General features: G+C 39.2%; 1 protein-coding gene across 1 annotated transcript; it reads right to left on the reverse strand.

Annotated features, from left to right (window-relative positions):
• Positions 1-5,768: 5,768 nt before the first annotated feature.
• Positions 5,769-14,986, reverse strand: LOC136847355 (uncharacterized). The gene is made up of 4 exons (XM_067118951.1): positions 14,721-14,986; positions 7,577-8,309; positions 7,136-7,249; positions 5,769-6,564 (listed from the first exon to the last, which is right to left on the reverse strand). The coding sequence occupies exons 1-4, from the start codon at positions 14,733-14,735 to the stop codon at positions 5,855-5,857; spliced, it is 1,572 nt and encodes a 523-aa protein (XP_066975052.1). The 5' UTR covers positions 14,736-14,986; the 3' UTR covers positions 5,769-5,854.
• Between the last annotated feature and the right edge of the window lie 11,241 nt (positions 14,987-26,227).

The raw sequence follows: 26,227 nt of genomic DNA on the forward strand, positions 1-26,227 counted from the left end.
TAATTGAATAATTACGCAGCTTAAAACGAATTCCCCTTTACTTTCGATGGAGAGTGACGTTCATTCAGTTTAAGCAAACTGAAACAAACGGTCTGAACTATCAATAGGAACCTAATTTGTTATCTTAAATAGGTCAGGTTTAACGTGCATGAAACTAAGTACTGCAAATGATAATGAATTTTTGAAATACCTCATTACTACAGCTTAAGTAGTGACCATCACGGAGAAAATGAAATATATAAAAGCAATGAATTACGAAACTCGCCACATTTAGCAAAATTCAATAATTACGTTATTCAAAGTGTTGTAAAGTTCTGGAACAATCTCCATTGATAAGAGTAGTTGAATATAATTTTGTGTAACGGGACACCAATAATCCTGCAAATAGACGGAAGAAGATAAAACCACGAAAGAAACGTTTAGTTTTGAATGTCGAATTTGTCAATCCCACCAGAAAATCCGTCTTGTCTTTCAATAATGGAATTGTTAAATCCCTCATTTCCACCAGAGAGAAACTAAACTCTGTATATAATTATCTAGAGATCACTTTTACAGATATAAAGACTACAATACCGGTAAGAGTCTTCTCTTTACATCGGAAGAGGCTCGAAAAATTAACAGTAGTAAGACTCTTCACTAAAAAGAGAACGGAGGACGTTGCAGTTTCAGACTTTAAGCTGATTGTCATCTGTACACAGTGTTTTTCGTTTTCCGTGTGAATTATGTTGTGTATTCTGTAGTATAACTGAAGTTATATAGATGTTTAAGTAATAGTAATGTCACTTGATGTACATTTACAGCATGGTAGTCTTGCAATAGTGCAAAAAGTGGTGTTTTTTTATTGCCAAATACTGCCTATGTTTGATTTAAATGATCCTAGAGGCTAGGAAACAGGTCAGACTCATCGCTTCTGGTGGACTTGGGTAATGGTAAGTAACAAAAAGTTTTTCGGTCAATATTACTCCAAAGTTATAGGTAGTGCGGATGTAAAATAATAGTTTTTCAGATTGAGACGTGACCTATGTTGCTATAAATTATAGAGTGATACCCGAATGCAGCCTCGGTTGCTTGACTAGGATAAACAGCATCAGTGAGACTTGTGCCCCCTCTATACAGCACGCCGAGACCGCTACGTTTCTATCGTAGTAACAGTTTAATCCCAAATTACGAAATAATGGCATATTTCCGATGAAACAGAGGTTCGTTAAGATTTAGACGTGCGCGGTGCTAACTTACCGGCCATGACGCTCTCGAAACTTTTACTTAAAACACTTGAAAAGTGGACGAGTGAAGCCATCTCGATATTTACCGAGTCACTTGTGTAAACAAACTGCCCATTTCCTGTGTTAAAGCTGCAAAATATATGTACCCATAGACGCTGACACCGTTTCCTTGACATCAGTGGTAAACGCTGGCGCCTATGGGGCTTGGACGGGGAACTCTAGCGAATTTTCGGGACGCCAGAGCACTAGATAACATTTAAATAACTAGGTAGCTAAACACCAGAATAAGATTATAAATTGAGTAAATGTATTACCTGTTCATTATAATTCATTTGAAAATATTTGTTGTTGGAGCAAACCAGATTCCTGAGACAAATTTCAACGCTTTTATTGTGAACATTACGATGTAGCTATTTTTCGCGTTTTCTTATCTTTTTTATATATTAATATATATTACATACTGTGTAATATATATATATATCGCATACACAGTGCAAGTTTTGTCAAATATGGTGTTTTAAGTAATAATTTTGGATTTAAAGCCTTTATTTCAGTCCCGTATTTTGACGTCGTGGCATCTTGACTCTCGTACCAATTGTAAATAAATTGTCTTACTCAACTTTCTTACATTTTTGCCAAACTGGTAACATTCATATGTACACATTACATGTCTCAGAAGTATACATAGTAATATGGACGTAAATAAATTAAAAGTCTTAACAACAAAATACTACATTTTTATCGTAAACAATTCACTAATGCTTCGTCCGCTCTCGGATGTGTGCGGCAGCCAGATGTACAATAAAGCTGGAAAATTGTTCCCGCCACAGTTTCGCTACTTTGATGGAGTAAAGTACTGTAAACAAACATTCTCACGTATTTTAAGTGGTATTGTGAGTGAATTAAGAACAAAATGTGCATAATTATAATCAGATAAGTACCGTGGAGCTTCTGTTGCGATGTCAGTAAGGATAAAACCACGGATTAAAGGTAAAAATGCATTTCAGTTCAACCACATTACACAGACGGGAATTCCATGTCTCATATTTTCACAAGTATAGGCAATAAAGTGTTGTTTTAGCGTGCTGATTACAACTATAAACTTGAGTAATATCTATAAACATTACATGTATACGCAATTAGTGTTCATTACACCGTAAAATGAGCGCTGGGAAGGAAGTGTCCAATCGCCACTCATTTTGCATCAGTATTTGGGAGGACTCCATATTGGATTCAAAGTTGCCTTCAACACACATTTTACGAATTCTTCACATGATTATTTTATTTCGTATGGCACATTTTGTCAATGAAGCTTCAATCTTTTGAAAGGTTTTCTTAAAGGATTAATATCTTTTGTTATTTCTCCAATTAAATATCGAGTAAAAGTAAAAGATTCTACCATCCATGTACAGTCTCATGCCCCATCGTTTTACCTTACTAACCTAACGTAGGGCATCTGGCTTGCCAAGCAGGGGCGGAGTAATACTGCAGGATAGTTGTGCACATTGTTCTGGTATGCATGGTGTCATGGTGGGGATCCAGGCCCTTCTGGCCAGGTCAGGTCATGACTCCATAGGATAAGTTACATTAAGGGAAGGTTGGGTTAGGTTACACAACTATCGAAATATGTCTTTGGTCTACTTTAACCAGGCAGCGACCAGCAGAAATAATGTGAGCAACTCTCGTGAACTTTTACTGTGGTCTCCTGTTATTGATCCTCAAGTTACTTGGATATGGTTACTTCATCCAAGGAATCGCTTTTGAATGAGAATCAAGCAAACAATGTACCATTATTATCATTATGATTACATTAGAACAGATTTGCAGAGGTACAGTGCTAGTCACAGCCTCAGCTGGTATTCTATTAAAAAATAAAGTTATCTTGTATTTAAAGAAGCTCCACATTAGCTGGTGCTAAACCTTTTTGCTGCTAGCTTTCATTCATTGGATCTAGTATGGTTGCCACATTGTAATCTATGTTATATATAGTCTCTATTCTTTTATCCTGCTTGTATTATTGACTGGCCTCCTGGTTAACACTTTTCTATGGTACACATTAAAGTGTTCTAGCCTCCTTTGATATCCAGTGTAACTAATTGATAGTAGAAGTTTGGTTTCTCTTGCCTGTACTGGGTTTAATCTTTCAATACCAATGCTCTGGGATGGCCCCCTTAAAATGTGGAATAGGTTGTCAGGTGCAGTTTTAGAATCTTCTGACCTCCAATTGTTTAAGAGAGGAGTAAATTCAGTCCTGCTTACTTTTGGCATCTCCTGAGTTCAGGTGCATTTGTTCTATTTTCTGTTCCCTCATATTTATTTATTTATCACCTTTTCCTGTAAACTGATCTCTCTGCAGGCTGATTTTCATTTGGAGCCCTCTTGGGTTTATAGTTTGTTGACTCATTCCATAAGGGTTTTCAGTTGAATACTTAAAGAAAGAAAGAAAGAACCATACTCACACATTTAGATATTATGGGGGACCCAAGTGGGAGACCCAGGTTTCTTGGTGTGTGAATAAGAAAACTAGCAAAATACAGGGGTACATTCAATCTTAACCTTATGTAAGGCTCTGGTGAGGCTTCCCCCCCCCACAGAACACTCCTTCATTAGAGCGCTATTTGTCACAAAGTAAAAAATAACAAGGAATAATGTAAAAGTTTGAAAACAATTGCACAGAAAATATTTTTATTATTTTTGGCAACTTTTCATTCAGAAGCTGCTGGAAAGATAAATAGCACAACCAAACATACTTACCAAGTCAACCTAACTGGTCTGTTCACTTTTGCCTGTCAGCTACTTCATATGGATTTACAAATGAAACTTATTAGCAATGGGGTTCCTAGATTATGAGGTAATTCTTTATAAAACCAAGTATTCTGTGATAGAAATCAGTAAAATATAATTTAATGTAAAATGAAAAGCTATGTCTGTTAACATGATCGTGAGGTATCTGTCATACGCCAGCATAGCTTTTTTTGTACAGTGTATGAGCACCTTTTTTATGTAGGTAATTTGTTTTACGTAAACCATAATGAATACTTTAAAGATAATAAGATTCTAAGAGGGACAGCATCAAAGTTTAAACATGCATTCCTTCAAGATATTTACAAAGTCCGTCATAAATTTACAAGGTCAGAAAAATGAGTTAACCTTTAGTTGTCTAAAGGGAACGCACATCCAGGTAGTTGACTAACAAACGCTCGTTCAGATTAGCGGTAGGCTGGCGGTAGATAGTTCACATCGGCTTGGAATCCGTTGTAATCATCAGCTAAATAGTTGACCACCCGGGTTTTTCCATCAGGTTGAAGTAAGTGGTAAGAGCCTCTGACGACACCGTCGGCTCCTTTTTCCTCTTCTGCGCCATGGAAATTGCCACTTGCTGGGTCCTTGACATCGTAGCCGTAGGAATATGCTGGGCCCTTGATTAAAGTTTAAGAAAGAAGTGAAGAGAAAATATATTAATGATTGTCTGTAAACTTGGCTTGTTCTCATAGCAAGGCTAAGTGGTTATGGCTTCCATATCTAATTCCAAGACCAAAAACATTTCTTTTTCTATGAGCTCCTATGAAGAAAAGTACGGTAGTACCAAGGTTTTGAAGTGAGAAAGTGAGTTAGGTTTTTCTGAAAAAAGTATTCAAGCAAACACTCATGAGAAATTTTGGTCTCTATAAGTGAAACAAAAGCGGTCAGCAAATAACCTTAAGTTAAATCTGGTAGATGGCATTATATGCTATTGAACGAAAAATATGTGATTTATTGAGAAGGGCAAGGACTGACATATCACTAAAGATTACAGAACTGGCAGGCAAGTGAGATTTCATAGCAAAGTCTTTTATAAGCTCAAAGAATTTCCTGTCACCTTACCTCACCATAATTATATTTGGGTGGTTGCAGTGCAATTCCTGATCCTATACTTTCGTGTGGGAAGTTGTCTTGCTGATTTCCAAAGCTGAACGCTGGCCTCGGTGACCTGTTTGACCCTGGGTTAACGGGCACAGGAGTGACCAGGGCAGGTCTGTTGTTTACATCAGACACAATAATAGTCGGGCCAAGAGCTGGTGATTCAGGAACGAACGAATTTGGACGGAAAACTGGACGTCCTCCAGGGGCTGGGGTTGAACTTGGGAAGAAGGGAGATGGGTTCAGAGTTGACTGAGGGAAAAATGGTGTAGGCGTTAATGGACTGCCGTTTGAGTTAATGGATATCCCTGGACGAGAGGGAAAGGATCCTGGTATTGGTCTTGGTGAAAAGGGTGATGGCGTTGTTGGTCTAGGTGAGAAGGATGTTGGCGTTGTTGGTTGAGGAAAAAGAGGTGATGGTGTTGTTGGTCCGGGTGAGAATGGTGTTGGTGTGATTGGTCGAGGTAAAGGTGATGGGGTTGTTGGTCGCGGGAAAATGGCAGGTGATGGCGTTGTTGGTCCTAGAGGGAACTGTGAGGGTGTTGTTGATCCTAGAGGAAAACCTGTGGGTGTTGTAGATCCTAGAGGAAAACCTGAGGGTGTTGTAGATCCTAGAGGGAATCCTGAGGGTGAAATTGGTCCTAGAGGAAATCCTGATGGTGATGTTGCTCCTAGAGGAAATCCTGAGGGTGTTGTTGCTCCTAGAGGAAATCCTGAGGGTGTTGTTGCTCCTAGGGAAATCCTGAGGATGGTCTGGGTCTTGAACCAGTGAATATTGGTGGTGAATCCTCAGGATTCAAGAAAATGGATGGTGGTCCTCTTGGTGGCAGCACGTCTCTGTCAGGGTTAAGGAAAAGTACCGAAGGCCTATCAGGGAATAAGTCGTTTGAGCCTGTGTCACCAAGAGAATTGAAGAAAGGCGAAGGATCATTAAGGTCGTTTGGGCTTGACGAAAAAGGAATGCGATCTTCTGGTATAAACAGGTTACCAGGTTGTGGGGTTAAGAAAACCGAAGGTCTCGATGCTGGGTTTGGAGTGACTGGGTTCAGAAACAACGGTGGAGGATTAGAGGGTCTTGGAGGGAATGGCTGAGGAGTTGTTGGTCTTGCAAAGGAGTTGTCAATATTTGGATTTAAAAATAAAGGTGGAGAGCTGGATGGGTTTGGTGCGAAGAGCCCTGTAGTACCTCCTGGTCTCGAGTTGAAAAATAGAGGTGGTTGTGGTGTGGTACCCTGGGGAAACCCTGAAGAACCAGGAACAAATGGCCGTTGCACTGTAGGATTGCCGAATGGTCGTCCAAAGTCAAAAGGCCCTCTTGGAGGAACTCCGAATAAGCCAGTGTTCTGAGGCACATTGTTTGGAGGGTTTACTACTAGACCTGTGTTCACTGGAATTTCGAATCCTTGACCCTGGGAACCGACACCGAATGCACCTGGAAAGACTGGATAAAAATTGTGGTCAGACTATCAAGTTTTCTTGTGGATAGTACAGATGAATTTAATACACTAGTATTTGAAAGATAAATGTGATAACAGGCACACACAATTCAGGTTATCTGTATATCTTTCTAATTAACACCTGAACTTAATGGACTTCTGTAGTTATCAGCTACATTGTTGCCATTATATTTTGCTCTGCTGCTGTTATAGATCTGACATTTTTAAATAAATCTCTTAAAATGAACGTGAAGTGTAATGCAAAAGTTAATTGTGGTTAGGATCTATGTGGAATTGCTGTTAGTTGTAAGATATCTAGAAAATATTTAAGTCTAGCCTGTAATATAGGGTCTTTGTTACTTAACAGATTCTGTTAGTCAGAACCTCAAGGCATCTGGAAAGTTGAAATGCTACTGAGTTTGTTGGTGCTTGTACCTTATAACCAATTTTGCTGACAAATTCTATAATGTTTGATGATTCAATTAAAAATCTTATAAACTGATATTAAAAAGTTTCCATGGGATGTCAGCATTATTTTAATTTTTGCTGACAAAACACTAACAGAATCAACCATACCTTCTCCAGTAGGCGATACAGGACGTGGCTGTAAACTGTTAGGGTTACCCCTTGATGGCTGACGATTATTGAAGCTATCTTGGAAAGGAAGTTCAACGAAGGTGGGGTCGCCTCCTATGGCCGGTGTGAAATTATATTAACTGATTATGCGACTGAATAAGAGTGCAGGTAAATATTTTCATAACAGTGTCTATTACTTTTAAGTTTAGTGTGTTACGGTATTGTAGACTGTTTCTCTCTCAGATTCAAGGTAGATCTTTTTCAGTATAAACATCATTAATGAATGTGCACCTAGTAATACATACATACTTCAACAGTTTACACTCATTTGTATTTTGAATTTGAGAAAATAATTATTATAATATAGTTATTTTAATATTGAGTAAAGGTTGGAATATTAAAAAAAAATGCATTATTTCAACTACAGTAATGTTGTCTTACCTGAGAGTGGGAAGTTATTGAGCCCAGTTTCCCCTGCACCTGTCAAAATTGGCCTTGGGTTTATTGGAAAATCTGACCCTGGTAACCCAAAACCATTCCCAAATCCAAATTGAGACTTTGATTCAGGGTTTGGCCCACCTGGCTTCTGTTTGTTAACAAGTGGCTGCAGTAAGGGTCGCTTAGATTCAGGCCCTGCTGGTGACTTGGTTTTGGATTCATCTCTGGTTTTCGTTGAGGATGTTTCTCTTGGTTTTGAACTGGGGTCTGGTTTAGGGCCTGAATCAGGTGAAAGTTGTTTGGCGTCTGACTGAACATCAGTATCAGGTTCTGGAGAAGTAGTTGGAATAGAGCCAGTATCACGATGTCTGTTACCTCCAACGGTTTTTGGACGTGGACCCGATGAAGACTTGGGGCGTTTTGTAGTGCCAGCACTTGGTTTTGGTGATGAACTAGGGGTGGTGACCTCAGACTGATCTGTGCCTGGATCAGTGGAAGGCTCTGTATCTGATGTTGCATCAGGGCTAGTTGTGGTTAATTGGTCAGTAGTGGTTTGAGTCAGAATTTCTGCATCTGACTCGGTGGTAACGGATTTCGCATTAGGGCTAGTTTTTGGCAATGGACTAGGACTCGATTTGGACGCAGCCTTGGGCCCTGTGCCCCCCTTAGCTTCTGGGCTAGGTTCTGTCACAGGAGTACCTCTTACTGTCAGAGCTACCAGTAAGAGGCACAGTACCTGCATAAAAAAATAATTATAATTTTCTAGAGCATAAAGACACCTAAAACAATTCATTGGACTTAGAATCCAAAGTTCATCTTATAAGGAAAGTACACAACAGACTGAACTGGTAACTGTCAAACATGGGAAATATATATGTGAAATTGCCACACAGGGTTGTAAATAACCTGAAGGGAATTATATATGGTAAGGAGACCTATCCTAATATGGGTTGGGACATTGGTGGCAGTGACTTAAGCTATCTCAGTTGATGGCTGAGTGCATTAGTGAGTCGTATGGAAATAGATATTAATGGGTTATTTATTTATTTATTTATTTCACCTTCCTTGAAGAGCAGCCATAGTCTCAAGGTTTGGGTTTGAGAGAGAGAGAGAGAGAAGGTAGTCACAAATGCAAATCTCGCCATTTGTATACTTCAGAAAGTGTCGTACGCCTTCGAAAACTGAACTGACAATTAGTAACAATTCAATATAAGAAAATCGATTTTAACCTTACTATTGACTCGAGATTTAGAGAATAAAACAGCTACTCGCTGCGTCGTATTTTCCGTCGATCTCCAACCGACGTTTTCAAGCTTTAAAAATGGAAACTAGGACACACAGGAGCGTAATGGCTTCCTTTTTAAACTTCGCCGAGACGCGCCGTTACAAAGATTAGTCTAATCATAATGATTACCTTCCTTTTCCTTTCCTACAAAAGAATATTGAGTCAGACCACCCTACTTTTGTGTATAATCGAGTCGAAAGTGGGAGTACGAGGTAGGGTTAGCATCGAAGCAGAAAATCATTATTTTCTTGGTTAAATTGACTGAAAAGGGACTAAAGGGGAACGTCCATAAATTCAAGAAGAAGAATCGGTTAAAGGACAAAGACAAAGATATTAAAAATAGAATTGGAATTGGCGCTGCGGTATTCGAATCAGTTCAGGGACAAACAAAGAAATATTTAAAATAAATTTGGAAGAGGCCTCTGGCCTTGCCACGCGAATCCTCCGAAGGGGGACGCTTTAGCTGCTCTGAAGGCGAAAGCCAGGGACGTTAAAGCCCTGCCAAGGCCACGGAGTTTTAATACTTGCGAGGACAGTTCGAAAACTTCTGATCCATTACGTTTCGTAGATCAGACAGGAATATTTTATGAGAAGAGTATCGGGAATTAGAGTTGTAGGTCAGAATATCCGGATTTTGACAAACGTAGCCTGTTTGTGATCCAGGCAGTAGGCTACCACTTTTCGTGCTGTTTTTAAACTCGGATTGTTATTGTTTTCATAGAGTATTGAATGAAAATTATGAACAGTTCTTTGTTTTCCAGGGAATATCGAGCCAATTTGATGATGTATCGTCATTCAAAATAGTGGAAGATTCGATATTATTATTATTATTATTATTATTATTATTATTATTATTATTATTATTATTATTATTATTATTTACTCTGGAGACATGAACAACCAAATACAGATGGTCCTCAGATCATGCATTACATTTCTTTGTTAAAAAAAAAATGCTACACTAAATTCTTGATCAATACAGATCAGGGAAGCCTTTCTCATAGTCCCATCTAGGTACAGAAGGGGATAATCAACATCTGCTTCTATTGGGTAAGTTTCACATTGCTGATTTTGACACCTGAGTCTTTATCAGCTTCAGAAAATGGCCTTTGAGCCTCGCAACATTATTTGTGGAAGCTGGGTCACTTGGGGGTCACATTCTCTTATTGGGCTGTGCCATAACCTTCTGTGATATGGTTTTCGTGTTATAGGGTCGAAATAGTTCTCCTATCTGAGAGTAAACTCGGGTAGAGTCCTATTTCTTAATTTGTTAGCTGTCATGTGCACGTGTTCTGTAGAAGCTTGCCTAGTAAGTAAAGGACCTTTTGATGTTCTGTAAGCTGGAGAATTCATGGGAGATACAGGTTGTTGTGTATTAACCTTGTGTAGGAGATTGCGCATGTTGAAGTGCTGCTTTTCTCGGGTGCATGCGGGTTTTGTGATGGAGAAGAACGCCCCGCCAAATTTGGTAGCCACAAGATGTACCAAGATATATACCATTAAAGCCAACGGTTAGCCAGCTCTATTATTAAGTCAACTTCGGGCCACCACGTAATACAGGTAAATGGTTTGGAATGTATAAGGGGATCTACGCACTACTGATGAACCTTCTTGTAGGTCTATGAAGCATCGAAAATATAACGAAGATTTTCGTTATCTTCAAACGCAGCCGATATGAAATTTTGTGTAAACTTTCGACATGCGATGAAGCAGCAGTCACTTGCAAAGGATATCTTTCAGATGAGGATAATAAAGATTATACTCTGAAGAATATTAATATTCTCTAGAATATACTATTCTTTAGACTCTGTCTCGCGCAAGAAGGGGAAAACCCGGAAACAGTTCGTACGCTTTCAAGTTCACCGTGAGGGTTACGAGCGTTTAAATCACGCAATTTGCTCTCTCATTTACATCAGCCAACAACGCCCGTGGCGCGCCACCTGTAGCCAAAAAAAGCAACTGGTCACTAATCCTTCCTCACGGACAAAGAGATTACAAACACCAAACTAATAAGGCGAGAAACATTACCGCCAATTGCGCCATTCAATACGTCTCCAGAGACGGGAACGAGTTTATTTCCGGCGCAAGGCTTTTGTTTCGGTAGTGCACCTGAAATGGAAAGTTCCCCCGTATGAGTAATACCCCAGAGGGCGTGGACCGGTCCAAGGTCTCGCCAGTCTTAAGCATTGCCATATTTCAGTCACTAGTAATTTTTCAATCGAGTGATTTGTTGTCGTGGCCTTCATTACATTTATTCAAATTCAGTGAAGGTGCTTAGGGATGTGTGGGCCCTCATGAGGGCGATAGACTGGTGATGGCAGCCTTCACACCTACAGACTTTCGTGTCTTCTGGAGCGTCGTAGGTATCAGGAACTGTGAAGGACTTGTGGTAGATAGATCCTTAGATCCTTATTGCTTGAGCATCTCCTGGTATGGAATGAACAGTGTCGAGCAAACAATGTTTCTGAAGGCCAGTATTAGGGGAAGTGAGCAAGGAATTTGATTTTGAAAGGGAAGGCCCCTGATATCAAGGAAACGAGAGAGTGCGGAAAAGATATTTAGAGGTGAATGACTCAACGTTGCAGGGGAATTTGACGTGCTGCTGGTGAGCCTTCTTTTGAGGGATATAAAGGGGCTAATGTTCTGGAAATTTTCTGCACATTGGTTCTTCCCCAATTCAGCATTACAAGCTTGAATGTGGCGGTGATCATTGTCCTTTCTGTCATTGGAGATGGCCCCTGCTGTGGTCAGTGCCTGTATACTAATCTATCTATCTATCTACTATATACCATTGCCCTTCCTTTTCTTGGGAGCTGCCCCTGTTAGGGGCAGTCGTTATACTTATCTATCTATCTGTCTATCCATTTATCTGTCTATCTAAATCTTCAGGGTCACTGTGTCAAATGCAACCCAAAGAAATATGCAAGAACACAAAAGAATTGGAACAGGAAGCAAACGGCATTGGACATGGTGACACTTTGTTGTCACCCTCTTTATGTATACAGGTATGTAATCTACCTACGACCCCGCTTCCTTTGGCCAAACAGACTCTCTCTCTCTCTCTCTCTCTCTCTCTCTCTCTCTCTCTCTCTCTCTCTCTCTCTCTCTCTCTCCAGTTTCCAGTTCAGTTCAGGAGGAAAATGTAAGGAACCAATATCAGGAACCGGACTCCCCAGTTTAAAGTTAACTGGCTCGCGATGGTGACAGCGTAATCACTGCCGTTCTCACTCGTTAGCACTGTCATTATCACCGTCAGTCCGTTTTCAAGCTGATGGGCGTTTTATTCCGACAGAGGGAACCCAGCTCTTTGTCTAAGGACCGACTGCATTTGAATGAGGGATGTCGTATATCACTCTGAACTCTTTCGATCGTAAACCTTGATCCATAGTTCCGTCCCTCTTTTCGTGTTGTGGGACCAGCTTGTATAGAGAGGTGTGTCAGTGCTCTGCCAGTGGACAGTATGGTAGACGGATGGATTAAATCTCTCTCTCTCTCTCTCTCTCTCTCTCTCTCTCTCTCTCTCTCTCTCTCTCTCTCTCTCTCTCTCTCGGCCGTAATCCCCAGGGTTGGAAAGAGAAAGGGATAGTTTGGGCGTTTTTTTATTTAATTTCAGTAAATCTCCGTTTACCTTAACAATCTGAATTATGTACCTGTTCATTAGTGGAGAGAGAGAGAGAGAGAGAGAGAGAGAGAGAGAGAGAGAGAGAGAGAGAGAGAGAGAAATACTAACTCAAGTCTTCAGTGTTTCGTCAGAATGGAATCTGTCAATAAGTAAAATCAGTAGGCCTCGATGAGGTAACCCTTACTCACATTCTCTCTAGGCTCCAAGCCGAGAATCCTCGGGTTCAATCTTGGGAGAGTTAGAACCGACTAGAACCTGATTTGATTCTCCTGACCTAAGCATCTAATTATGTGTCTGGTTGTAGGATTATAGAAAATTACTTAGAAGCTGTATTCATCGTCCAGTGGTCGTAGTACAGTCATTTTAAGGCGCTCCTTTCTTCAGACACTGATGGTCAGCTAAAGGATTAGCAGGCTTTGCAGACTATCATTAACAATACTTTGAACAGTGCAGATCTTCAGAAAGGGACATATTTGATCGACGTGGCTTTCGGAGCTAAACCTTTGATGAATTCTGACTCTTCTCAAACTTCAAAGCACTGATGATTACGAAGAAGTAAAAGAAGCTTTATATTATTTAAATGTTAATTTACCGTAGAAATTAGCCAGTAACACGGTGACAGACCATTTATTATGCGTCAGAAAGTTGGGAAAAAACGATCGTCGAATTCTGGGAATCACCTCAAAGTCGTCAACCCTTCCCCCTTGCTTTCCATTTTCTTCGGGGCCATCGGAGCACGAAGCTGAGATCCTGTCTCTGCGTACCACTCTTTCCGGAGGCGCATTCAAGCAAATGCATCAAAATAACCAGCAGATTTATAAATCTCGTCGAATCTTAGGGCCTATAACTTTCCCCTTCTCATGGAGGGCGCGTAGATCACGCCCATCATTTTGGCTTCAGTTTTTCGTGAAAACTGCCCTTTTCTGTATTTCACTCCAAGAAACTGACTGGCAGCTCTTCTGAGCAAGAGCCTATGCTACCACAAGGCCGGATTAGCTAGTCAGAACACGTAGATCACGTCCATCATTTCTGCCTAAATTTTAAAAAACTGTCCTTTTCTGTATTTACTCAAAGAATTGATTGGCAACTGTTCTGAGCAAGAGCAGTGCTGTCACAAGGTCAGCTTGCTCTTAATGACAGCAAAACACAACAGTATTTATTATTATTATTATTATTATTATTATTATTATTATTATTATTATTATTATTATTATTCAAAAGATGAACCATTTTCATATGAAACAAGCCATAGAGGCCATATTCATATGAAACAAGCCCATTGAAGCCTTCGATTATAAATTCACGCTTCCAGAGAATATTATGGTGTTCATTTGAAAGAAGTTACAGAAGGTAATGGGAAATACAGACAGAAGAGACAGTTATTAGAAAAAAAGATAAAGATCTTGGTAACGAAAATCTTTATTTTGTAATTCGAAAAACTGGAGGAGAAACTTGTCTTATGCGTTCTTCAGTTAATGGGAATGTAATTTATCTTTGTTTCCTAATAACTGATCTCTTCTTTCTGTATTTCTTATTACTTCTGTTCCTTCTTTCAAATGAACACCGTATTCTTTGTAGGCTTGAAATTCAAGTCAGTAGCCTCTGCATGACTGTTCCTTATGAATTGGGGTTTATCTTCTGAATAATAATAATAATAATAATAATAATAATAATAATAATAATAATAATAATAATATTAATTCAAGTCAGCACAATTTAAGCATGATTAGCCCATGCTGGTAGTTATATTGTATAATAATATTTTGGAAATTAATCTTCCCCTATCAAAAGCTATATATTATTATATATATATATATATATATATATATATATATATATATATATATATATATATATTATACACAATTTATATATATATATATATATATATATATATATATATATATATATATATATATATATATATATATATATATATACAGTATGTATATTATGATGCTGATTAATTTCGAAGTGGGGACGAAACTATATATATATATATATATATATATATATATATATATATATATATATATATATATATATATATATATATATATATTATATATATATATATTATATATATGTTATACAGTATATAACATGCTATGATTAATCCATCTTGGTTACGACTCACTAGCTTGCATTAACCACCAGCTACATAAGTAAATTAAGCTGAAATCACTTTATTAGTCCATGCAAAGAAAACAAAGCAAGAATTAAACGAATAGGATAAGCACCTTAAAAGTCCTCATTTGGATGCTGGGTCCTACGACAACAAATCCTATTTCTTGATAGGCGGTTGGTCTAGATGAAGCTGGCCTTATGCCAGCACGGTCTCTTGCCTGCCCTAAGCGTACTAAAGTCTTGAAGTGGGTATAAGAAGCCTGGTATAGACCTCGGGACTCTGGCCAACCGCGTCCAATCAACGAGAGACTGTTTGTTCCCTTCCTGTCCGTCCGCGAGTCCTCTCTCTTGCTACCAAGAGCCACACCCACAACACCAGACGGCGCGATCGCAATAACTTAAGTCGCGTCCGAAGCCGTCGGTTTTATATTGCGACCGCAACCGGCCAAGGACAACGACGAGGAGGAGCGACGACGACGAGGCAGGGTGCGACACAGGAGAAAATCGGGGATGCTGACGTCTTTTGCGGTAGGAGAGGAGAGGACAGCCAGATTTCCAAAGAGGGTAGAACCGGATTTCCAGGGAGTACAGACCAGGTTTCCAGAATTTCCCAAAGAGGACAGACAGATCAGATTTCTAAAGGGCAGACCGGATTACTAGGGAGGACAGACCATGTTTCCAAGATTTCCAAAGAGGACAGACAGACTAGATTTCCAGAGAGGACAGATCAGATTTCAGAGAGGACAGACCTGATTTCTAAAGAGGACAGACCAGATGTTTAGAGAGGACAGCCAAGTTTCCCAAAGAGACAGACCAACCAGATTTCCAGAGAGGACAGACCAAGACCAGATTACCATAGGACACCCAGATTTCCAGAGGGGACAGATCAGATTTCCAAAGACGACAGCCAATATTTCCCGAGGGACACAGATTGGATTTCCAAAGAGGACAGGCCAGATTTCCAGAGAGGACATACTAGATTTCCAAAGAGGACAGACCAGATTTCCAGAGGGCACCCAGATTTCCAGAGGGGACACCAGATTTCCAGAAAGGACAGACCAGATTTCCAAAGATGATAGACTAGATTTCCAGAGGGGATAGACCAGATTTCCAAAGAGGACAGACCAGATTTCCAAAGATGATAGACCAGATTTCCAGAGGGGATAGACGTCATTTCCAGAGGGGATACACCAGATTTCCAAAGAGGACAGATCAGATTTCCAAAAAGGACAGACCAGATTTCCAGAGGGGATAGACCTCATTTCCAGAGGGGATACACCAGATTTCCAGAGGACAGATCAGATTTCCAAAAAGGACAGACCAGATTTTTCAGAGGGGATAGACCAGATTTCCAAAGAGGACAGATCAGTTTTTCAAAGAGGACAGATCAGTTTTCCAAAGGGACAGACCAGATTTCTAGGGAGGACAGACCAGATTTCCAGGGAGGACAAACCAGATTTCCCAGAGGGGATAGACCAGATTTCCAGAGAGGACAGACCAAATTTCCAAAGAGGACAGACAAGATTTGCTGAGGACATTCCAGATATCCAGTGAGGACAGGCCAGATTTCCAAAGACAATAGACCAGATTTCCAGAGAGGATAGACCAGATTTCCAGAGAGGACAGGTCAGATTTCCAAAGACAATAGACCAGATTTCCAGAGAGGATAGACCAGATTTCCAAAGAGGACAGGTCAGATTTCCAAAGAGGACAGACCAGATTTCCAAAGAGGACAGACCAGATTTCCAGGGGAATAGATCAGATTTCTAAAGAGGGCAGACCAGATTTCCAGAGAGGACAGACCAGATTTCCTAAGAGAAGACAGACAAGATTTCTAGAGGACAAACAAGATTTCTAGAGGGGACAGACCAATTTCCAGAGGGGACAGACCAGATTTCCAGAGGGGACAGACCAGATTTCCAGAGGGGACAGACCAGATTTCCAGAGGGGACAGACCAGATTTCCAGAGGGGACAGACCAGATTTAGAGAAGGGACAAACCAGATTTCCAGAGAGGACATCCCAGATTTCCAGAGGACACTCCAGATATCCAGAGAGGACATCACAGATTTCCAGAGGACAATCCAGATATCCAGAGAGGACAGACCAGATTTAGAGAGAGGACAGGCCACATTTCAAGAGGAAGCTGATGAATTGAGTTCTGGCCTCGAGTGGTTACTACTGGACGTAATAATCATTTTAAGAGAATCTTGTGACAGATAAGCAGATTATGTCAGACCTGTCCCGCTACTCTTGAAGGTCAGGTAAAATGAATAGCATCCGCTTATAAGCTTGAGGAAGGGAGGGCGGGGAGAGGGACAAGAGTAACAACATTATTTGTAATCGTGTGATAAGCTTTACAAAGGACTCTTACGCGGGCGAGCGACCAAGCGGAGAGGAATACCAGAATAATTTTTCTTTTGTTGCCGCTAAGAAATGGAGAAGTTGACAACGTGGAGATACTTTGCCGCTTTTTTGAAGCTGACGACATGGATATACATGTTTGGATACATGTTCCATAAAAGACTGAGTACTCTTCAGTGTAATTAATTTGCTGGGATGTAATTAAGATGTCAACATTGCTGATATAGAACAAGAAAGGATGATGTCGGCTAACAACTATTCAACGGACAATAAGTTAATAAAAGGACAATAAGTAATAATAATTAATTATTATAATAATATTTTAATTAATTATTATTATTATTATTATTATTATTATTATTATTATTATTATTATTATTATTATTTTAGAAGATGAACCGTATTCGTATGGAACAAGCCCACGAGGGACACTGACTTGAAATTCAAGCTTTCAAAGAATGTGGTGTTCATTTGAAAGAAGTTACAGAAGGTAAAGGGAAATACGGAAATAAGAGATCCCTCGTTAAAAAAAGAAAGAAAGAAATTATAAAAATACAAGGAGAATAGGGATAAAGGACTTATGCAACTAAGGAGTTCGACAGCGAGGAACATCTACTGCATATTGCTGCTGCTGTTCAGTGAATCTGGTCGTTCTGGGCAGGAAAAGGGGACCAGGGATCAGCTGAGAAATAGAAAACGAAGGGAAACGATAATTAGACACGAGTATAAAACTATAGTCAAACAAAAGCGAAAAGGGAGTTCCCGTCCAGTGAAAATCCAGCGGAAGTGGAAGCTGGAATTACCAGTCACTGGAATGCCGACTGGAAAATACAAAAAAAAAAAAAAAGGAAATGACTTTTAGTAAAAGGAAATGATTTTGAGCTCATCCTTCTGCTATATGTAATGGTGCGTTACAACAGAACTTTATTTGTCTGTTAACTCGACAAATTTGTTCCCATGAAGTTTGGGCGTGCTCGTATGCTTAAATGCAAAGTTCCATGTAGAGAGAGAGAGGTGGTATTAAAGTCAAGATACACAGAGGGCAATTGAAAAGGAGAAATGGATTCAAACCCTGCAAGTTGAGAGAGAGAGAGAGGAGTTTAAAATATTTCATTATTATTTGCTAAGATGGAACAGTCTCCCAGGGATTTTGGGCAATTAGAACCTGAAAAGTTCAAATGAAGATGCAATGCATTACTACCCTCAAACAGTTCATCTTGTATTTTAATAATTTTTAAATATTTTTATCTATTTATTTATCATTTTATCAATTTATCTTTTTATTTTCTTTTCCAATAACTGATCTCTTCTTTCTGTATTTCCTGTTACCTTTTGTAACTTCCTTCAAATGAACTCCATAATATTCTTTGGAAGCTTGAATTTCAAGTCAATGGCCCCTGTGGTGAGCTTGTTCCACATGAACAAGGGTTTATCTTTAATAATGATAATAATGATAAGTTCAGTCATGTTACAGTAGGCAAAGAAGTCTATTAAATAAATGAATTTGAAATGGGGACATCTACATAAATTTTTTTTGGAAAATTGATGTAACTTTATAATTAACCAGAGATAAATAAATAATTTAAACGGTATGTCCCCAAAATTGCTTCCAGTAGTGTAAGTGGGCCCATCCACTTTTTATAAGTCTGTGTCGAACGCACACGTCAAAAAGTATGTTGTAAAATTCTGGGTCAATTTGAAATATAAAAGTGACCAATACAGTGTGAGGAGACCCATCAAGTTTTTAGTTTTCTGAAAAGAAAACTATTGTGCCGGCTTTGTCTGTCCGTCCGCACTTTTTGCTGTCCGCACTTATTCTGTCCGCCCTCAGATCTTAAAAACTACCGAGGCTAGAGGGCTGCAAATTGGTACGTTGGTCATCCACCGTCCAATCATCAAATGTACCAAATTCCAGTCGTCAAGCCTCAGTAGTTTTTATTTTATTTAAAGTTAAAGTTAGCCATAATCGTGCTTCTGGCAACGATATAGGACAGGCCACCACGGCCTGCTGAGAGTTTTACGGGCCGCGGCTCAAACAGCATTACACCGAGACCACCGAAAGATAGATCTATTTTCGGTGGCCTTGATTATACGCTGTACAGAAAAACTCGATTGCGCCGAAGAAACTTCGGCGCATTTTTTACTTGTTTGTAAGTCAGTGTCAATCAAATTCGGCAAAAAGTGTACTGTAAAAACGTGGGTCAGTTTAAGTATGAAAAGTGACTTGTAACTTTCTTGTGCTCAGCATAAGGGGAAAAAGGACGTTGAATTGCAATCATATCTGTGTGAAAATTCCCACATGAAGAAATGTAAGTCGACCTCTAGATGACGCCGATATAAACAAACACGAAACGTGTTATTTATTCAAAGAATGCTTCCGAAAAGATATTTCAACTTCCGGCCCCGTTTCTAAGGCCAAGTCGGTATTAATTCTGTGATTTCGGACAATTATGTTCCCTTTGGACACTGGGAAACGACCGCCCCCTCCCCCTTTCGCCTGTTAATGTAATTTTTCCTCATTTACGACAAGGTCGACGAAAGTTCTTGGTCAAGAACAAATGAGCCTTGGCGTAAACTGGACTAAACTCAATTATATTAATATTTTTAAAGGAATTTTTACCAATTTTTGTTGTTATAGGAGGTCTATCAGCTTTTAAGCAATTATACGCATTTATTTAGACCTATAGATACAGATTCTCGTTAAGCAAATGGATATGTTCTTAAGATTATAGGTCTATATTTAGACCAGTCTCGAGAAGCTGTGTTTATCGGTGGCATATCACTCTACAGTGGTTAAAATATACCTGATTCATTCACGTCAAGGAAATGAGGACGTTCTTAAAATTATAGGCCTATAGACCTAGACCAAGGCGGGAGAAGCTTTGTTTCTTGTTAACCTTCCACTTTGCAATGGCTAGATTTACTTTTAACTTTCATTCCCTCTTCCTTTCTTCAATTTTACTGTTCAGCCTCTCTAATGACTATTACTTTCTTCCCGGGATCTTTTTATTTTTCTGCCCAACCTCTACAATTAATTTTTTTCTTGTAAGGTTAAGCGCTGAATGGTTGAAAGTGCCCCAGTGCTTGGCTTGACAACCTAAATTTCATAAATCAGTTAATCAGTCAGTCAGTCAGTAAGGGGTAAATCTTTGTTAGAGTAAGGAACATAAATTAACCAATCAGTAATTGGTAATTATGTGGTAGAATTAGGAACATAAAAGTGTAAAGAATACTAGGCCTAGTCTTTTACAGGCTAACGTTGAGTAGTTTTTTTTTTTTTTTTTTAACCAGTTGAGATGTACTGTATGTGCTGACTCGGGTATAAGGATTTTGAAATTTTGAGACGCGACAGTAGGCCTTTGCTAAATCTTAAAAAATCCTACAGTATTCAGGCTGTTTTCAATTCCAGGGCGATGGACATATTAATTATTGATCAACCGAAGATAATTATAGTTCTCTAGTCTACCGTAGGCCTATAATCCGGTTGAGGGGATTTTACAAGACATGTTGATATGAATTGCCTGGTAGGTTGAGTTTCCATATATACGATTTGTTCAGTGGTGTGGACGAATGCGTATGAATTGAATAACCTGTCAAGCTTGTAATAATAATAATATACAGATAAGCAACGGTGGAATCTGTTGCCAATTTGAGCTACCATTCGCTGTTGTGGTTTAATAACCCGAGCGAGAAGCGTAACTTACTTACCCTTGATCATACGGCATTGATATTGGCGCCTGGTAAACAATTTCAGTTTCAAGACCACTCTCTCTCTCTCTCTATGTATAACTCAAGGGAAAGGACTGAACTCTCTCTCTCTCTCTCTCTCTCTATGTATAACTCAAGGGAAAGGACTGAACTCTCTCTCTCTCTCTCTCTCTCTCTCTCTGGCTGATATCTCGTTTCCCGTTTATAACAATATGTTACATTGCCTGCAACTAAGGGGGAACGACAGACCTGTTCATAATCCATTCATACAATTTGCTCATGATCTGGTAAGATTTAACCCTGTTAAAATGTTCTCTCTCTCTCTCTCTCTCTCTCTCTCTCTCTCTCTCTCTCTCTCTCTCTCTCTCGCAAAGAGTGATGGTCTGTCCCGTCTCTGCGCACGAGGTCACTCGTGCGTACTCGGATAACCTTGAAGGGAAGGCCACAGGTGTTGACCGCTAATACGTATATTTCCCTTTGCGATTTGCCTGAAGGGGATCCTGGAGGAGGGAGGGGGTTATACAATACACGCCCTTCGTGGGAGTGACGGTTTTCGCGCAAAAATAACTTCGTAATTTCCCGCCCACCTTCCGTCTCGAGCTATAGTTTGTTTTAAGTGAGTTTGTTGTTTAAGGTGCTAAAACACACAAGCGCTACTTGAGGAATGTGCGCATTCTCACGGGAAGGAAAGACAGCCTTCGAGGCGGGGGCTGGGGTTGCGATTGTCAAATTCCTCCCGTGGGACTCTGGGTCAGTTAGAACTTTCGTTGGTTTTTGAGGATTCTGTTGTTTTAAAATCTCTAGTCTTGTTGAAAAGTTGATTTAATGGTTTCTCTCTCCTTCTCTCGTTTTTAGACGGGTTCTCCTCTTTCACTTACCCAGGGAACTGGCTCTGTTCTGTCCCATGATCTTGAATAGAAACCTCTTGCTTTCCTTCGATCTTGATTAGAAATAAGTTACGAACAAAATGACTGAGCTCTTGGTTTGAGGTAAATCACGAATGTCTTCTTGAGTTTGTCATTGATGTGGATGTCCGCAAGTTAAAAGAGAGCAGGTGCTGGCATAAGACCAGCTAAATCTATAACAACAGCTACCGTTTAAAGGAACAAAATATCCTAGATTCAGGCCCAAACTATCTAAGGACTTTGGGACAGGAGACTGCCAAGGTAAAGATAATGAAATCCTTTACATGTCAAAGAAATCCTGTTAATTATTACCAAATTCAGTTACACAAATTCGACATTTTGACCTACCCACAGTTTCCTGAAGGAAACAAAATATCCATGATACAGTCTACAAACCATCTAAGGACTGAGGGACTGAAGTCTGTCAAAGGGGAGGCCACTGGACTTCTTTACATATTAAAGAAATCACTTGTCAATTATTACCATATTCAGTTCCACAAATTTGCTATTTTAACAGACCCACAGCTACCATCAAGATACAGATTATCCTAGATTCAGTCACAAACTGTCTTAAGGACCTGGGGACAGGAGACTGTCAAAAGAGGGACACTGGAGTTCTTTACTGTTAAAGAAATCACTGGTAATTATCGTACAGTCCAGTTCCACAAACTCGCCATTTTCAAAGACCCACGGCTTCCTTGAAGAGACCAAATATCTTTGATTCAGTCCCAAACTGTCTAAAGGCTCTGGGACAGGAGACTGGTAAGGGAAGGATAATGGGATCCTTGAACTAGCTAAGGACAGCAACCCCTTTCATTCCTTTTACTGTACCTCCGTTCATGTTCTCTTTCTCCCATCTAACTTTCCACTCTCTCATAACAGTAGTTTCACAATGCGACTGCGAGGTTTGCCTCCTGTTACACCTTTCATACCTTCTTACTGTCAATTTCCATTTCAGCGCTGAATGACCTCAGGTCCCAGCGCTTGGCCTTTGGCCTAAATTCTATATTCTATTCTGTTCTAAGGACTTAGGGACAGAAGGCTGTCAAGAGGAAGACAATGGAATCCTGTACATATCAGCAAAGAAAGCCCAGCTCCACAAATTTGCCATTTCCAAAGACCCACACGCGGAAGCGATCTGAATTTAAGACCACATTAAAAGTGGTTGAGTATAAAGTGTGTGCGCGTGCGTGTGTGTGTGTGTGTGTGTGTCAGATTGCGCATGTAATATTGTTGTTATTACAGAGCGAATAGAAGCAAGCCAAGCGTCCGTGACAATGCGCAAGGTCAGTGCAACTTACAACGATAATTCGTTCTTGACAGCTCTTGTGGGAAATAGAGAAATATGCAGCTAAAAATTGCAACTAAGTGGCCGCTTATTTATTTATATACTCGTTCGTCCAGCCCTGCTGTTTTCTCGCTTAGAGCAAATAAAGATGATTTCGTGGTGCATAATAGTTGTGATTTTGCATCTTGAGGAATTCATGATAGAGAGAGAGAGAGAATTGTCTGTTTATACGCGTCCGCCCAACCTCGATGTTTCTCGCTTAGAACAAATAAAGGTTTCATGGCGATTCTGTTTCTCAATAATTGGTGAAAGAGAGAGAGAGAGAGATCCTAATTAGTGTTACACGATTCAAAATTTATGAGAGTTTGTCAAATGAAGAATCGTCATGACAGGTTCTTGTCCATTTCTCTCTCTCTCTCTCTCTCTCTCTCTCTCTCTCTCTCTCTCTCTCTCTCTCTCTCAGCGTTCTTGTCTCTGTAAACTTATCATTAAACTTCCATCGTGAGCTTAGAATTGCATGGCTTTTGAAGTAAATCTCTCTCTCTCTCTCTCTCTCTCTCTCTCTCTCTCTCTCTCTCTCTCTCTCTCTCTCTGGTGTTATTCCAGAACGAAAGTTGACTTCTTAGTGCTTGCAGTATTTAAGTTATTGATGGGTTGTATGTTCATACGTATGTATGTACATGGTTAAGGGGGGGAGGGGTAAAGGTTGCCTCCCCGAAATTTTTATCTGTGAGACTTTCTGTCCTTTGTAAACTCTCTAAATATTTTCAGCTTGATAAAATGAATCTCTTTTTGCCAGAAGTAACGAAAGCTTATTTATGCTAATACAAACTGTCATATTTTTTATGTATAGTTATCGAAATATATAACAAAATCCGTTATTATTGCAAATTTGTCGCCTTGTCTTTACAGAGCAAAATGTTATCCTAGAATTTTTGTGCACAAGTTTCATTTTCATTTTATTATTTATTTTCCTTTTGAAATTCGTAAGTGGTTAAAATCTGACTTTATATCCTTTAATTCACGTTAGAAAATATTAAATGTAATCCTCAGAAGAAGAATTTATTATGCTAATGAGAACAGGATTTCCTCAGCATGACTTGTTGACCACGTCAAATGTGAGCCCTTTATAGCCACAAGAAATGCTTAAGTGTACTTTACAACGAGCTGATGGGCAGGATAATAATAAATTAGACAGCCGTGTGAAAACTCATATGCAATCAAGAAAAGATTAAGCGAAGAACAATGGATTTTTTTGGTGAAATATATTTGGGTCTGAAAGTACCGGTATCATGACAGAGCAGTGTTCCTAACTACGCATCTGCTTGGGGAAGGCGGGAGGGCCATCAGTGCGTGGTCGAAAAAGGTACGTTTTGCCTTTGTTTGGTTCCCTGTCACCTACCGTTCAAGAATTTAAGTGTCTCTCTCACAATTAACTTAATTTTCGCACCATTTTGGGCAATGGTATCCTCTCTGGGTCGCTTTTGCATAGTACAAAAGAATAGCAACTGAATCGGAACACTTGAGTGATAAATAATAATTCGTATCCTGCGTTTGTTCTCCACGAGTTTAATAAGACTCTGAGGAGACAAGTATGTCCTGATAATTATCGGTTATTCCTGGGAGATTTCAACGAAACAAGTTCACTTATTTATGGCGCTTACGGGGCGGTAAGTGAGCGGGCTAATCTTGTCCACTAACTCATGTACCCAGGAAATGGAAAAGGAACTTTTATTTATATGTTTTCAGTTTACGATCCGCCTCAATCAGACAACTACCTGGTACATAAATCGCCATTTAGGTCAACAGAAGTAAAGTACTAGGATTTAAATGAACGTGCCCAGAGCTGTAGGCTAGCTTAGGAATTCCTTTTATTTTCAGAGTTGAAGCAAGAATTGTAGCAAGTACTGGCAAGCGGTTTTGTATAAATTATCAGTCATGCAGTTAGCTATTATTATTATTATATTATTATTATTATTATTATTATTATTATTATTATTATTATTATTATTATTATTAAGGCTATTTATATGGAACAAGCCCACAGGAGCCATTGACTTAGCCATTGACTTGAAGTTCAAGCTTCCAAAGAATACGGTGTTCATTCTCCTTGTATTTTAATAATTTACATACATTTTTTCTGTTTATAAATTTGTTAATTTAGTTCTTTTTTGATAACTGATCGCTTCTTTCTGTATTTTCCATTACCTTCTGTTACTTCTTTCTAATTAATACCATAATATTCTTTGGAAGCTTGAATTTCAAGTCAGTGGCCTCTGTGGGCCTGTTCCACATGATTAGTGGGTCATCTTTTGAATAATCAGAGTAATAATGATAAGTAAGAGAAGGTAATAGTAAATAAACAGATTGATAAATAGGTAAAATTGTAAGTTATTAAAATACAAGGAGAATTGCTTTAGGTAGTAATGTGCATCGCACTTTCGCTTGAACTTCTGAAGTTCCAATTGCACGACATCCTCAGGAGAGGCTGTTCCACAGTCCAACGGGTGAGAAATAAAAGACCTCAGGAACTGAGAAGTTCGACAGCGAGGAACATTTACAGCATATTGGCGCATCTGTTCCGCAAGACTGTTCGCTCTCGGCACAAAGAGAGGATCAGGGATCAGTTGTGGATGTGAAAGATCTCTGTTAAAATACAACTTACGAAGAATTGACAAGCGAGAGACCATCCGTCGATGGTCCAAGTCATAATTGCCAATTGAATCACCAGTTGTTGTTGTTTTAGATTTAGCTGGCCTTGTGCCTATAAGCTCTTGTCAAGCAGCCCGTTAAACTAATCACCTTAGTTTTTCAGGGATCTATTAAAACGACGCCGGTAGGAAAGGATAAGCCTGTGTCAGATCGGCCTGGTTCTGAATCCTTTATTTTTTTCAAGTAATAATTAAAACACACGCCTTCTTTGGAAGGACAGTGTTCATGTGCTCAGATCGAACTGGTTTTGTAATCCTTGAAAGTGTAGTAACCACATCTGATTGCTAAACAGAGTTCTCTTGTTTTAATATATATAGTGGTAATATATATATATTAACATATATATATATATATATATATATATATATATATATATATATATATATATATTAATGAAACTATATATGGCTATGCAACTTTATTACGTAGTTAGCCATTTTTCTGTTAATTTTTTTGTTGAATTCTGGCTATTTTTTGGCTTCTTGCCAGTTATTGGCCTATTTTGCTATTTTTCTTGCAATTTTTGGGGTATTTTAGAGCTTTTAGCTAATTTGGTCTATTTGGCTAGTATTTGCGTATTAACAAAACTTCAAAATAGAAGAAGTAATTAAATAATTCTCTACATCTTTAACAGCACGGCTCTA

Source organism: Macrobrachium rosenbergii, chromosome 16, assembly GCF_040412425.1.
Source record: "Macrobrachium rosenbergii isolate ZJJX-2024 chromosome 16, ASM4041242v1, whole genome shotgun sequence".
Classification (NCBI taxonomy): Eukaryota; Metazoa; Arthropoda; class Malacostraca; order Decapoda; family Palaemonidae; genus Macrobrachium; species Macrobrachium rosenbergii.

Coding starts and splice junctions, on each gene's coding strand:
- LOC136847355 (XM_067118951.1), bottom strand. Junction 7,250..7,576: donor CAATAACTTCCCACTCTCAG/GTAAGACAACAT, acceptor CACCGGCCATAG/GAGGCGACCCCACCTTCGTT. Junction 6,565..7,135: donor TGTATCGCCTACTGGAGAAG/GTATGGTTGATT, acceptor ATTTTTATCCAG/TCTTTCCAGGTGCATTCGGT.